The sequence below is a fragment of the Lithobates pipiens genome, unplaced genomic scaffold (assembly GCF_037356315.1).
Source record: "Lithobates pipiens isolate NorthernLeopardFrog02 unplaced genomic scaffold, aLitPip1_a1.2 Scaffold_8, whole genome shotgun sequence".
In the NCBI taxonomy this organism is placed as follows: domain Eukaryota; kingdom Metazoa; phylum Chordata; class Amphibia; order Anura; family Ranidae; genus Lithobates; species Lithobates pipiens.
The window spans coordinates 222,051,873-222,068,210 of NW_027507903.1; the positions used below are offsets into that span (position 1 = coordinate 222,051,873).

A 16,338-nucleotide genomic window follows, 5' to 3' on the forward strand; every position below is an offset into this window, starting at 1 on the left:
CAGAGATCAGCGTCACTTGTTGCTAGGCAGAACGGGGAGATGCTGTTTACTACAGCCCGGCGACCGGACTCACAGGCGTCCCGACCAGCACGTGAGCGCACCACCGCCGGTAGGCCAATATGCCTGCCCGTGCCATTCTGCCGACGTACATCGGCGTGCGCTGGTCGGGAACTGGTTAATTTATTCTTAAATATCTATATGCAGTGGTAAATCTAAATAACCAGCTATATGGTTTAATAGTTGAGGGGCAAAGTCTCTAATCCACTCAGAATAACAGACAGAAGAGATATACTGTATATTAGAGGTTGAATTTGGTAAATTTCATCAGACTCGGATCTAATTTTTTTATTTAACCACTTCAGCCCCGGAAGGATTTGCCCCCTTCCTGACCAGGCCATTTTTTGCGATACTGCGTCACTTTGACAATTGCGCGGTTGTGCCACATTGTACCCAAACAAAATTTGTCCTTTTTTTTTCCCCCCCACAAATAGAGCTTTCTTTTGGTGGTATTTGATCACCTCTGCTGTTTTTCTTTTTTGCGCAATAAACAAAGAGCGACAATTTTGGAAAAACACACTATTTTGTACTTTTTGCTATAATATCCCAAATTAAAAAAAAAAAAAAAAAAGCAAATTTCAGTTTAAGCCAGTATATATTCTTCTACATATTTAAAAAAAAAAAAAAAAAAAAAGCAATAAGCATATATTGATTGGTTTGCGCAAAGGATATAGCGTCTACAAAATAAGGGATAGATTTATGGCATTTTTATCATTACATTTTTTTTTTAAATAGTAATGACGGTGATCTGCGTTTTTTATTTATTTTTTATCGAGACTGCAACATTGCGACTGACACATCAGACACTTTTTTTGGGACCAGTGACACTTATACAGCGATCAGAGCTACAAATAGCCAGCTAAAAATTATTATTGTATAAATGTCACTGGCAGGAAGGGGTTAACACTAGGGGTGATCAAGGGGTTAACTGTGTTCCCTATATGTGTTTCTAACGGGGGGGGGGGGGGTGTGGCTGACTAGAGGAGACAGATAGTTAAAGTGGTTGTATACCCACTTTTTTAACTTTTACCTACAGGAAAGCCTATAATAAGGCTTACCTGTAGGTAAAAAAAATATCTCCTAAACCTGTACGGTTTAGGAGATATTCCCCTCGGTATGCGCCGCTGACTGCAGCGGCGCATGCTCACAAGGGGGTTCTCTCCGTGAAAATCCGGCAGCGCTCGTCCGGCCGGATTTAAATCTCCCGCGCGCATGCGTGGGAATGACGATATCGCGGCTCCGGCCACTCACAGCGCCGGAGCCGCGATACCCGGAAGAGACGCCGAGGGAGCATGTCGGCTCCCTCGGCGTGGATCGGGCGAGATGTCGGGGCCTCGTTCTAAGGTAAGTATTTCATAATGAGCTAGTATGCGGTGCATACTAGCTCATTATGCCTTTTGCTTTGCAGGTTTTAAAAAAATAAAATAAAAATTGCGGGTTTACTACCGCTTTAAGGAACACGCGATCATTCTCCACTCTCCTGACAGAACCGGTCACCGCTCATTGGCTCCGGGGACACGCGGGCATGCCTGCTAGAGCATCTTAAGGAGCCGGTGTACAGTTATGACTGCTTGTGCAGCAATGCCAGCCTGCTGCAGTATAACTGCAACGGCTGATCAAGAAGGGGTTACAGAAAAAAAAACGGACTGTTTTTTGCCAATTTTCAGACAGAACTGTAATTTATTATGTATGACAGACTCCCTTGTCATAGGCAGGTGGCTTGATAAAAGCTACCTGCGCCTGCTGTCACTTATGCTGGCCATACAAAAACAATAAAATAAATGGAAATAGAATTACAACCAACCCACACAAATGGAAAGAAAAAAATAGTGAACGTGAAATTTATATGAGAGCAGCACGTTGTATATAAAAGTAAATAAATGAGAAAAAACTAACAAATTAGTTTAAACCGCGCTCTCTGAACAGTGCAATTGCAAAACCAATAATCAATAGCTTAGACAGAAAACTAGTGAAAATACCGATGATATCGAACACCATCAATAAATGAAAGTCCAAAATGTGAAAACATCAACGAGAAATGTTTAGTGTTCAAAATAAAGTGATGTTCAGACTTGATGAACAAAATCTGAATGATATTTGGCAATCATCATAAGGGTTAAACTTCCACCACCATCACCGGTCACACAGTCTACTCACCAGAAAGTAGTGACTCTCATTACAGGAGTCAAACACACTTGTATGGAAAATGCCAGTTGAAATCTCATGACTATGGCTTAATCCAAGTACTTGTGCAGTTAGAAGTCCTGCCCGGGATGCCGGATGGACTTGTTGGCGAAAACCCTCGGTGTGGGATTGGTCATTAAACCATCAATGCCATAAATTGGGCAAAACATAGAATTTTCTGTAGTGAAGTATGTCAAATATCAAAAATTTTACTAAAACGCATACGTTCATGCTGACAAAGTTCCTGGCCCCTCCCTCCTGTCGAGTGCTCACACAGCAAGCAGCTTACTATGGGGGCACCTGAGCCAAGCCGCAGCTCCTTGTGTCCATTCAGACATGGAGCTGCCATTCGACCCAGCTCCCTCTCACCCGATTGGCTAACTGACTTTGATAGCCAATGGCGGCATTGCTGTGTCTCAGCCAATCTTCTGGACTTCTGGATATCGCTGGACAAAGATGGGGCAGAGGTAAGTATTAGGGGGGGCTGGGGAGGTTGCTGTACACAGAACGCTTTAAAAAAAAAAAGAAAAAAAAAAGTGCAGTTCTTTTTTGGGTTACCCATAGACCGTAAATTACAAACTGTTCTAACATTTTGTAAGATGCTCCTGGTTGCCAGGAGATGCAGTGACTATAAACAAGAACAATAGCTATGTTCTTTTTGTTTTTACAGTATAATGTAGCACAGCCTGCAGTATTGCAATAGCTGTAGTTACAGTGCCTTGCGAAAGTATTCGGCCCCCTTGAACTTTTCAACCTTTTGCCACATTTCAGGCTTCAAATATAGATATAAAATTTTAATTTTTTGTGAAGAATCACCAACAAGTGGGACACAATTGTGAAGTGGAACGAAATCTATTGGATATTTTAAACTTTTTTAGCAAATAAAAAACTGAAAAGTTGTGCGTGCAAAATTATTCGGCCCCTTTACTTTCAGTGCAGCAAACTCACTCCAGAAGTTCAGCGAGGATCTCTGAATGATCCAATGTTGTCCTAAATGACTGATGGTGATAAATAGAATCCACCTGTGTGTAATCAAGTCTCTGTATAAATGCACCTGCTCTGTGATAGTCTCAGGGTTCTGTTGAAAGCGCAGAGAGCATCATGAAGACCAAGGAACACACCAGGCAGGTCCGTAATACTGTTGTGGAGAAGTTTAAAGCCGGATTTGGATACAAAAAGATTTCCCAAGCTTTAAACATCCCAAGGAGCACTGTGCAAGCAATCATTTTGAAATGGAAGGAGTATCAGACCACTGCAAATCTACCAAGACCTGGCCGTCCCTCAAAACTTTCAGCTCAGACAAGGAGAAGACTGATCAGAGATGCAGCCAAGAGGCCCATGATCACTCTGGATGAACTGCAGAGAACTACAGCTGAGGTGGGAGAGTCTGTCCATAGGACAACAATCAGTCGTACACTGCACAAATCTGGCCTTTATGGAAGAGTGGCAAGAAGAAAGCCATTTCTCAAAGATATCCATTAAAAAGTCTCATCTAAAGTTTGCCACAAGCCACCTGGGAGACACACCAAACATGTGGAAGAAGGTGCTCTGGTCAGATGAAACCAAAATCCAACTTTTTGCCCACAATGCAAAACGATATGTTTGGCGTAAAAGCAACACAGCTCATCACCCTCAACACACCATCCCCACTGTCAAACATGGTGGTGTCAGCATCATGGTTTGGGCCTGCTTTTTTTCAGCAGGGACAGGGAAGATGGTTAAAATTGAGGGGAAGATGGATGCAGCCAAATACAGGACCATTCTGGATGAAAACCTGTTGGAGTCTGCAAAAGACCTGAAACTGGGACAGAGATTTATCTTCCAACAAGACAATGATCCCAAACATACAGCAAAATCTACAAAGGAATGGTTCACAAATAAACGTATCCAGGTGTTAGAATGGCCAAGTCAAAGTCCAGACCTGAATCCAATCGAGAATCTGTGGAAAGAGCTGAAAACTGCTGTTCACAAATGCTCTCCATCCAACCTCACTGAGCTCGAGCTGTTTTTCAAGGAAGAATGGCAAGAATTTCAGTCTCTCGATGTGCAAAACTGATAGAGACATACCCCAAGTGACTTGCAGCTGTAATCGCAGCAAAAGGTGGCTCTACAAAGTATTAACGCAAGGGGGCCGAATAATTTTGCACGCCCCACTTTTCATTTTTTTAATTTTTGTTAAAAAAGTTTCAAAAATCCAATAGATTTCGTTCCACTTCACAATTGTGTCCCACTTGTTGGTGATTCTTCACAAAAAATAAAAATTTTATATCTTTATGTTTGAAGCCTGAAATGTGGCAAAAGGTTGAAAAGTTCAAGGGGGCCGAATACTTTCGCAAGGCACTGTATATACTATTTATTGTATGCAGATGTACATTAAGCAAGGTGATTCAGTTTATCCAGGCTGGGCATTTTCTAAACTATTTTTTTTCTATTTTTTAATTACAAGTTGTAGGTAGAGTATACCGAATTCTATTTACATCATCTGCTGCATTGTTGAACCTAGTTATTTCTATTGGAGGAGCTTGAGCTCACGTCTTTACTCTTGTAAATTGAAGCACTGTTGGATGGTATCCATGCTAAGGATTTCCAGCTTGGTGGAGTGACTTGTGTCTTGAAGCTTATTCAAAATGGTTACTGCTTCTCCTACCTACAGTGAACTATGTTGTTCCACTGTAAGAACTGAGCATAAATTCTCCAAGCGGAAATGGCAGCTTTCCAGCCAACTTCTGTATATTCATTCATAAAGTTTTGTAAAAAAAAAAATACCATTTATTATAAATGTGCTAAAATGGGTTGACATTGGTTCGATTTGGATGGCCATGAGTTTTCTTTTTCCTGCAAATGTTAAGTTCTTATACATCTTTATTATTTGGATACATATTCTGAGGTCCCATAGCTACTGAATCACTGAACCATGATGCAGTTTACTAACACTGTTCTATATATTAATTTCAGAATGTTTTCTACTTCTGGAAGTGACACAGCTGTGCTAATGAGTTCTCACCAAGCTAATTGGAGGTAAAATAGGCACATAGTTGTGAAAACACAATTTTATCATTAACGCATTTTCAGTTAACTAGTTTATTGAAGTGAGATTTTCAGCTTCCTTTTGCCATTACTTAGGCAATTTTGCAGTTATTTTGTAGCAATACATTATATTTTAGTACAAACATTTTGCTTAAATAGTGTAATTCTTTTGGAACACATATATACTAGAGCTGCACGATTCTGGCTAAAATGAGAATCGTGATTCTTTTGCTTAGAAGATTAGTCATGATTCTCGTGGCTTAACATCATCTTTCACATTAGAACAAACAAATTGGGCTAACTTTACAGTCTCTTATTTTTTTAAATTTTTATTATTAATTAAAGTGTATTTTTTCCCCAAAAATTGTGTTTGAAAGACCTCTGGGCAAATACAGTGTGACATAAAATATTGCAGAAATTGACATTTTATTCCCTAGGGTCTCTGCTAAAATATATATAATGTTTGGGGGTTCCAAGTAATTTTCTGGCAAAAAATATTGATTTTTAACATAAGAAACAAATGTCAGAAAAAGATTGGCTTCAAGTGGTTAAACTTCTTGCATTTTCATGTTGTTTAAAAACTTGGCCAACTGCCTGGATTTTTTTCTTTACACACAGAAGTTTCCCTTTGACCTAAGAAGGAAGTGTTAGTTACAATGTTTTATTTTAAAAAAACTTGGCAGACTGCCCAGATGTTTTCTTTTGACAGCTGAGTGAGCAGATAAGTCTCTCTACTTGTTATATGAAGGAATCTGCAAACTCCACAATAGAGATCGTCAGAGAGGTTGAATCGAGATCACAATTTTTTAACGATTAATAGTGCAGCTCTAATATATACAGTATATTTCATGTAATATAAAAACCATGCACTATACAGAACACCTGTGTGAATACTGTAGTGCACTAATGTTTAAATAGAGCCGTATCATTTTAAAGAAAACTGGAACACATTTATGCTTAAAAGCTTGCTTTGTAAACATGTGTGAATAATAATGTCAAAGGGCCTTTACGGACTCTTTTCTGCCTTCTCTTGACAAACCACACTGTAAGGGGGTACAAGTTTTTCTGCTGGCCCTATTTTTTCCACCGTTAGACCCAGGTTCAGATATGTATCAATGGCTTGATACTCTAGATAAACCAAACTATGTATTGTGTATTTCACACGACATCTTTCTTTACTTCTACATGATACCACTTAAGGAAGTATTGCACCTATTTCTATAACTAATAAAGTAGCAAAAAATGTAAAAGGGACTATTTATCAAGCAATATAAAACACCCCTACTTTTTATTCAATAGAAACAGCTAGGTAAAATATCAGCACTACTCTTGTGATTACCAAGAGTAGTGAAGCATGAGTATTTTTATTTTTCCCTTTTTTGTTTAAAAAAAAAAAAAGATGTTGGCTTCGCTAGACCTATGCAGATTATTGCTATCATCAGTCCCTTGTAGATTTTCTCAAGGAGTATATAGAATAAATGCTTTCTTAACGTACCTCACAGGACACGGAGCCATAGTAGTTGCTATGTGGTTATAGGCCACTTTCTACATATTTTTGGTAAAAAAAAAATCGCAATAAGCGATTGGTTTGCACAAAAGTTATAGCGTTTACAAAATAGGGGATAGTTTTATGGTATTTATTTTTTTTTTTTTTAAATTGCGGCGATCATTGATTTTTATCGTGACTGCGACATTATGGCGAACACATCGGAAATTTTTTACACATTTTTGGAACCATTGTCATTAATACAGCAATCGGTGCTATACAAATGCACTGATTCCTGTGTAAATGACATTGGCAGTGAAGGGGTTAACCACTAGGTGGAAGGGGTAGGGGTTAAGTGTGTCCTAGGGGCCTGTTGCTAACTGTGTGGGGGTGTGGCTGTGTTTTACACAGCACTGGTCTCTGCTCCAATCGCAGGGAGCAGAGATCGGTGACACTGTTGCTAGGCAGAACGGGGAGATGCTTGTTTACTTTAGCATCTCCCTGTTCTTCCTCCCTGTGAGGCGATCGCAGGTATCCCCGCGATGATCGAGTCTGCGGGACCCGTGACCCGACTCGCGGAGCTTCCCGTGGGTGCCCCGTCGCCTCTTAATGGGAAACTTACAGGTACGTGATTCTGCCTGTACGTGCCCTTCTGCCGACGTATAGCGGCGTGAGGCCGTTTGGAAGTGGTTAAAGTAGAACCGTAGGCAAAACTTTTTTTCATTTTTGCCATCTATGTCCTATTGGGGAGATTTACTTTCACTTCCTGTCCCATAGCTAAAACAAGTAAGTGACAGGAAATCCCTGCAAATTAAAGAGGAAGTAAACCCTGATGGGTTTACTTCCTCTTTGATTCCCTGCAAAGGTAAAGCATAATGGACTACTATGCATCGCATAGTAGTCCATTATGTGTCACTTACCTGACACAGGAGCCAGCAAAGTCATCGCTGTCCCCTGTAGTTCCGAGCGTCCATCTTCTTGGTGGGTCTCCGTGGGTCTCGCTGCTCCGGCGCTGTGATTCGCCGGAGCAGCGATGACGTCACTCCCGCGCATGGGAGCTGACACTGGCAGCATATCGCCGCGATCTGCAGCTTACTCAGTGCGCCTGCGTAATATCTCCTAAACCGTATAGGTTTAGAAGATATTTCTTGTACTTACAGGTAAGCCTTAATCTAGGCTTACCTGTAGGTCAAAGTGGTTTGTAAGGGTTTACAACCACTTTAAGGGCATTTCTTGGGGCCCCCAAGTCACCAGAACTAGTGTCTCCCATTGGAAGTTTTCCACTGAATTACTTTACTTTTTTGGGGTCAACCGACAGTTTGGGATTTTCTTTCACTTTCACTTTCACTTTCAACGATAACGGTAAACGGGACAAATGGAGACATTACTTTTTCAGAATGGGGGCACAGTTAGACAACAAAAAAAGGTGTTCTAATCCATATTCAATGTGTCCAAAAGTTTGAAAAAGGTTTGCCTTTAGTTATACTTTAAAGCTACTTACAAACAATAATAATGCAGTTGCTGGATCATGCATGTTCTTTGGGCTCACTTGCGTAATTGTACATATGGAAAGTGCTCTAGAAATATGGAAAAATGCTTTAGGAATGCCCAGCTGCAGCCTTTCTTCAAGGGGTGGGGGCTAGGGGAGCGAATATTAGGTAAAATCCAAACCAGTTAGTTGACTGATTTGGGAAGGAAGAGGTCTACTGAAGTTGAGGGGAGCAAAATACATACAGATATTCCCAATCTCAACTGCAATCTCAACTGCACACACAAAAGAAACATAGATCTCACTAGCTTCATGAAAAATAAAACATTCACCGTTTTGTTCAGTTATGTTTGATTATTTAGTGCTGCTAAAATAGAACATGCATTGGTTTTCATGAAAAAGATGATTTTCAAGGCTTTCAGCACCTGTTGCGATGGGAATTTCAGCCACATTGCTGGTTGCTTATAGGTGGCCATTTTAGCACCAGGGTGATACAACCACCTGTCTAATGGTAAGATGAACCAACTAGAAATGTTGACTTTTTTACTCTTTGTGCTGGTTACACTGTACCGGGGCTATAACAGGTGTGTTTATTTTTAGCACGCTGAGATGAATTCAGTAAGACAAGCAATTGTCCCTTACTAGACAAGACACGTGTAGTTGGACATTCTTTATGTAAGAAAAAGATAGTGTAAAGGTGATGTTGCTCGTAAATGATCTAATTATCAGGCAAATGGGCACAATGTAGTGCTGAGCTTAGAATGGTGAACATCCATATAGATCTAGAAAATATGCTACATTTGCAAGTAGAGCCTCTGCATCCAGAAATGGATATTCTCATGGATATGGCATGGTAACTGATATATGGTATGGTGATATGGTAACTCATGGATATGTCTGCAGCAACAACTCTCCAGTAGGGTTGTTGCTCAGCCCTTTTGCACCCAAAGCAAGAGTGTTGAGACCATATTCCAGGATGCCAATAAATGGTTCGGCCTACTTGTATTAACCCCGGAATGAAATATATAATACAATGCCTTGAAGAAGTATTCCTACCCTTTGAAATTTTTCCACATTTTGTCATGTTGCAACCAAAAATGTAAATGTACTTTATTGCGATTTTTTTTTTTTTTTTTTGTGATAGACCAACACAGTGGCACATCATTGTGACGTGGAAGTAAAATGATGAATGATTTTCAATTTTTTTTTTTTACAAATCAATATCTGAAAAGTGTGGCATGCGTTTGTATCAATACTTTGTAGAACCATCTTTCACTGCAATTACAGCTGTAAGTCTTTTTGGGGATGTCTCTACCAGCTTTGCACATCTAGAAAGTGACATTTTTGCCCATTCTTCTTTGCAAAACAGCTCAAGCTCTGTCAGATTGGATGAAGAGCGTCTGTGAACAGCAATTTTCAAGTCTTGCCATAGATTCTCAATTGGACTTAGGTCTGGACTTTGACTGGGCCATTCTAACACATGCACAGGGGCGGACTGACCATTGAGCCACTCGGGCACTGCCCGAGGGCCCCATGCCACTAGGGGGCCCCATCAGGGTTGCCAGCCTCAGTAAAACCAGGGACAGTATGTAAAAATTTGTGTTTTTTTTTTTTTTACATCTGTCTCTGAAAAGTCCCTTACCGACATCCTTTTGGTCTAAAAATCCTGAGATTATAGCTGCCCCACCTCTCCAGTACCTTCTCAGCCAATAGAAACATGTCTGTGTATACTGTGTGATTGTATACTGTGTGGCCCCATCCATACTCTCTGATTGCCTGGGGGCCCCATAATCTCCTATTGCCCGGGGGCCCCATGAGTTGTCAGTCCGCCCCTGCACATGCATGTGCTTTGATCTTAACCATTCCATTGTAGCTCTGGCTTTATGTTTTAGGGTCGTTGTCCTGCTGGAAGGTGACCTTCCACCCCATTCTCAAGTCTTTTGTAGACTCTACCAGTTTTTCTTTTAAGATTGCCCTGTATTTGGCTCCATCTATCTTACAATCAACTCTGACCACCTTCCTTGTCCCTGCTGAAGAAAAGCATCCCCACAACATGATGCCACCACCATGTTTCACGGTGGGGATGGTGGGTTCAGGGTGATGTGCAGTTTTAGTTTTCCGCCACACATAGCATTTTGCTTTTTAGACCAAAAGGTTAAATTATGGTCTCACCTGACCAGAGCACCTTCTTCCACACGTTTGCTGTTTCCCCACAAAGCTTCTCGCAAACTGCAAATGGGACTTCTTATTGCTTTCTTTCAACAATGTCTTTCTTCTTGCCAATCTTCCATAAGGCTGGGTTCACACTGAAACGATGCGGGAACGCCGCAAATCCGCGGCGGGTTCCCGCATCGCATACCTCCCGCCGGCAGTTCACACTGCCCTATGCGGGCTGCTGGGAGTGTCAGTGAAACCTTAATGACACCCCCAGATCAGTTCGCATATCGCAGTGCGATCTGCAAACTCGGACAGGAATCGAATTGCATGGTGTGAACACCCATGCGATCCGATTCTGCTGCGGACCAAAAAAGGGTTCTGTGCGAGTTTGGAGCGGGTGAGTTGCGAATTCAGCCATACTATCTGCATCGGATGTGATTTGCACTGCAGTGTGGTGCGAATCACATCCGGGTCTCCCAGCCGCAGCAGTGTGAACCCAGCCTAAAGGCCAGATTTGTAGAGTGTACGACTAAGCCCTTGTACACACGGTCGGACATTCCGACAACCAAATCCGTCGGATTGTGTCCGTCGGATCTTGTCCGAAACTGTTGCATACACACGGTCGGACAAAGTTGTCAGAAAATCCGATCTTTCAGAACGTGATGACGTAATTTCATTACACTGGGACTATGTTCAGGCTAATAGCCAATAGCTTTGATGTAGAAATTTGATCTGAGCATGCGTGGCACTTTGTCCGATCGGAATTCTCTACACATGATCGGAGTATGTCCGATCGGAGCAGTTTGTCGGAAAATATTTCCGGCAAGTTGGAAAATTTGGTCTGACGGATATTCAGACGGAAACAGTCCAAAGCATACCACACACAGTCGGAATATGCGACAAAACGCTCCGATTGGACACATTCCAACGGAATCTCCGACCGTGTGTACAAGGGCTAATAGTTGTCCTGTGGACCGATTCTCCCACCTGAGCTGTGGCTCACTGAAGCTCCTCCAGAGTTACTTTGAGCTTCTCTGATTAGTGCTCTGATTGCCCGGCCTGTCAGTTTAGGTGGACGGTAGGTTTGCAGTTGTGCCATAATCAATCTATCATCTGAAAATGGAAACAGTGCTCTGTCAGATGTTCAAAGCTTGGGATATGTTTTATAACCTAACCATGCTTTAAACTTCTCCACAACTTTATCCCCGACCTGCCTGGTGTGTTCCTTGGCCTTCATGATTCTGTTCGTTTACTAAGGTTCTCTGACAAACCTTTGAGGGCTTCACAGAACATCTTTATTTTTACAGAGATTACATTACACACAGATGGACTCCTATTTACTAATTAGGTGACTTCTAAGGGCAATTGGTTCCACTAGATTTTACTTAGGGGTATCAGAGTAAAGGGGGCTGGATAAAAATGCACGCCACACTTTTCAAATATTTTATATGAAAAACAAATTGAAAACCATTTATAATTTTCCTGCCACTTTGTGTTGGTCTATCACATAAAATCACAATAAAATACATTTATGTATTTGATTGTAACATGACAAAATGTGGAATTGTTTCACGGGGTATGAATACTTTTTCAAGGCACTGTATATTCAGCATAAATGTAAAATACAATTTGTGGTTATATTAGCATTATTTACTATGCTTTAATTATTTTGTTATGTTTAAAAAAAAAAAAATGTGTAAAACTGAACAGAGGTGTGATAATGACGATTAAAAAATAGATGATAGTTTTTTTCCATTAAAACTGCATGTAAATTTTGCTCTGTGTGCATGGGTCACAATGAATGTTCTCGGCCTTTTATTCCTTGCAGATCAAATGTTGTTCATTAAGAAAAAATATATATATAAATGGGGAAAATATTGCCTTATGGCCACTAGATGGTGCTGGATATCATAGGAAATCTGTGCTCCTTGGAAACCTTTAGTGGCTATAATTTTTATTTATTTTTTTCCCTGCATTCTCTTTTTTTTTTTTTTTAACCACTTCAGCCCCGGAAGAATTAACCCCCTTCCTGACCAGAGCACTTTTTGCGATTCGGCACTCCGTCGCTTTAACTGACAATTGCGCATTTTTTCTCCCACAAATATAGCTTTCTTTTGGTGGTATTTTATCATCCCTGCAGTTTTTATTTTTTGTGCTATAAACAAAAAAAGTGACAATTTTGAAAAAACGCATTATTTTTTACTTTTTGCTATAATAAATATCTCCCAAAAAAAATATATAATATATATATATATATATATATATATATATATATATATATATAAAAAAATTCCTCAGTTTAGGCCGATACGTATTCTTCTACATATTTTTGGTAAAAAAAAAATGCAATAAGCGATTATTGCTTGGTTTGCACAAAAGTTATAGCGTTTACAAAATAGGGGTTTAGTTTTATGGCATTTTTATTCATCTTTTTATTTTTTTAATTTTAATGGCGGCAATCAGTGATTTTTATTGTCACTGCGTCATTTTGGCAGACACCGGACATTTTTGACACATTTATGGGACCATTGTCATTTATACAGCAATCAGTGCTGTACAAATGCACTGATTCCTGTGTAAATGACACTGGCAGTGAAGGGGTTAACCAGGAGGTGGTAGTGTAGGGGTTAAGTGTGTCCTAGGGGTGTGTTGCTAACTGTGGGGGGGCATGGCTATGTTGTGCTCTTCACTGATCTCTGCTCCAAACACAGGGAGCAGAGATCAGTGTCACTTGTTGCTAGGCAGAACGGGGGGATGCTTGTTTACTTTAGCATCTCCCTGTTCTTCCTCTCCGTGAGGCGATCGCGGGTATCCCCGCAGTGATGGAGTCCACGGGACCCGCGACCCGACTCACGGCGCTTCCTGCGGGAGTGCAGAATATAGTCTAAAAACCTTCTTTTTTTTTTTTTTTTTTTTTTTTTTTTACCTTTTTACAAATTTATTTTACAAATGCATTCCAGATGTGCTAAACACTTGGTCTTAAACAGTAGTTACATTTTTGGAAGTCCCTAGTTAATGCAGTTGTACCTCTACAAAGTAACTTTCCCATTGATGACAAAATTTGGAACCTGTGACTAGAATCTCCAAGCACAAATGCTGAACAATGGTGCATGGTTGGGTGGGAGGTGACTTGCATACCTCCTATAAATCAGACATTTAAAAGAAAATAGTCTTTTATTAAAGTTCTGCTAGCCTAATACTTTAGGCATTTATTTCTAGTACACCTAATGCACCTTGTCCTTGTTATGGCAAATATTCATTGCATTGCTATAACACAATGTTTGTAAGAGCGAGCAGTAATGACTGGATGAACTTTTTTTTTATGCAGGTTTCAACCTGCGTAAAATCCTGCAGTGTTTAATTGTAGTAGCTGTGTGTTTGTTTTTGTTTTTTTTCATTTTTTGATTTGTTTTGTGCTGTTTGAGCTGGGGAATGCCCAATGGCTCTGTATTGTACAACTTTTTCAGAAAACCAATAAAAAGTAAAAAAAAAAAAAAAAAAAAAAGTAGTAACTTTTCAGTTGGCAAGGATGCAGAGCTAGAGATCTGACTCTGCTTCTCGGACCTCTGCATATAGACTACTGCTTCCACACAGACTTTGCATCAGCTATCAGAGAACATGCCTTTCCACTCAAGCTATAGCTGCTGTAGCAAGAAAATGAAAAAGTGTACAGCATTTAACACGATTTGTTTTAATCCATCTGGAATGTAGCAGATTTATACTGGGCATATATTTTCCAGCCGGAACTCACTGGATTCGCATTCGGGAACCTCTGGCAGCCCTCTCCTCTCCAGCCTGTCATTTAATATTGAAGCCAGTTGAAGTTTTCTGCACAGCGCGCTTCCTCTACTAGCTTCTCTGTGCTAGCGCTGCACAATCGGGACTGCTGCCCCCGATCACTGTGAGCTCCCATGTCCCAACCTTCAGCTGCTGCAGTGATTCGGGAGGAAGCTTCCATCCCTGCCTGCCGCAGCTACTCAGCCTTTGTAGCACAGAGCAGAGGAAGACTGAAACACCTCCTCAGCTCTGTGCTACAGTAGGCAGAGCTCTTCAGTCCACTGCACTGTGCAGAAAAAAAAGCCTGCACATACCATGGAGAGCAGTGATGGCAGAAGAGGTGAGGGATCTGTCACTGTGAAAATGAGGGAGAGCTTTGCAGAGACAAGAGAGTTCATTCAGAGAGGAGTGCACTGTGGAAGTGTGTGGGGGAGGGGAAATATGTGGAGAGAGAGAAAAAGTTTGTGTGTCTTTAGCAGAGGGTAGAGCATTGTACACAGAGGAGAGCTGGGGGGGAGGTGATTTCTGATGAGAGGAGAACTTGAGTGATTTGTGATGAGAGGAGAGCTGGGGGGATTTGTATTTTATTATATTTAATTTGGGCCTGTCCGGTCCTCCGGAGTCTATGGAAGCAGATTGTAGATTTCCTCCATGATGACATGGGATCCCCTTTGACCCTCGACCCCAAACAATGCCTATTGGGGATATTCCCCAACTCTGAGATAGACAAATTCACTAAAACATTCCTCCATGAAACACTGTTTTCTACCGAAAAAATTATAGCCAGACAGTGGATAAGACCCATCCCCCCCCCCCAGCTTCAACGACTGGAAAATAGATATAAATAACACACTTCCCTACAAGAAGTTTAACATTAACAGAGGTTGTCTAGACAAGTACAGCAAGATCTGGGATAGGTGGCTTGTGTCTGCAGACACATGCAATGGGGGATCGTAAAGCCAGAGCCCCTCCCAGCGCGGAATCTCATGAATAATATAGGCAAAAGGTTTTACACCCAATCGATTGGAGTCCATTGTTCAATCTGTATAAATTCCTGTCATGTTGTGCTTATATGTTCATAAGCCACATATTGTTCTTTTATGTATTTCTCCAGTATTGCCTTATAACCTGCAGAAATATGTTCAAACTGTAAATTGTTCAATAAAAAACGTTTTTTTCGAAAAAACAAAACATGCGCAATGTGAACACGTTGTTTCAAACAACAAAAACACAAAAGAAAATAAAAAAAATCGATATAACTCCAAAATACATTCTAACCAAAATTCAGAAAGAATTCAAGAAAGTGTTAGAAAATGTATATCTAACTTGGTACTATTTCTTTATCCCGTTGAGCCTATATTGGCTAACAACGTGTAAAAAATTCTGGTATTCAACAAACAGTATGGGTAAAACCCTGATCTTGGTAGAACTATATACACATTGTTTCCCAATGTTTCAAAATACATTATATATATATATATATATATATATATATATATTATATTATATTATATAAAAACTTCTTTGCTATGCAGTTGTGTGTTAAGACAAAAAAAATACTGTTTGCTGCATTTAAGGATGACTGGAGAAATGCATAAAAACAACAAAACCACTTCTAAAAATACAATGCACTGCGCTAAAACTGTGTAGCATGAAAAGATATAGATGTGGCAGTGGAGTCCTATGCATATATGTTGTGTTTTTTTTTTTATTTTTTATTTTTTTAAGGAAAGCTAATGAAAAAAAAAAAATTGGTAATTTTCTTGTTTTCACAATACATTATTTTATGTTCAACAAAGAGAGAACAGAGAAGGATTCAGAAGAAAAACGTTATGCCAGCCTCCATACATACGTGAGCGGTCTCCACACAGAAGAGAGTCCCCATATTTCCGAGAATCTCCAGTAACTAGAAAAGACTCTCCACATAGTAGATCCGGCTCCAGCGTCAGTAGCAGAAGCTATTCTCCAGAAAGAGGCAAGACATTCCCCACACATCAGCACAAAAGTATGCATTTTTTTTTCTCTGAACTGCTTTTATAGTTCATGTAATACGAAATTTCTAGTTTTATGTAACCTAGTTTTTTATTAATGACATGGATGAAATAGTTTAGCATCTATAACATAATCAAGCACAAAATTATAGCTGGATTGAAATTTGGCA

At 40.3% G+C, this 16,338-nt stretch overlaps 1 protein-coding gene across 4 annotated transcripts in view; it reads left to right on the plus strand.

The window, feature by feature from the left end:
* Positions 1–16,338, plus strand: part of PPHLN1 (periphilin 1) — a 133,561-nt gene that overhangs the window by 73,481 nt on the left and 43,742 nt on the right. For 2 of the 4 annotated variants that reach the window (XM_077472507.1, XM_077472508.1), the window contains exons 6-7: positions 5,197–5,259; positions 15,977–16,182. In XM_077472507.1, the coding sequence (XP_077328633.1) occupies positions 5,197–5,259; positions 15,977–16,182 (269 nt within the window). The remainder of the gene's footprint in view (positions 1–5,196; positions 5,260–15,976; positions 16,183–16,338) is intronic. The other 2 variants (XM_077472509.1, XM_077472510.1) reach the window with 1 other exon arrangement.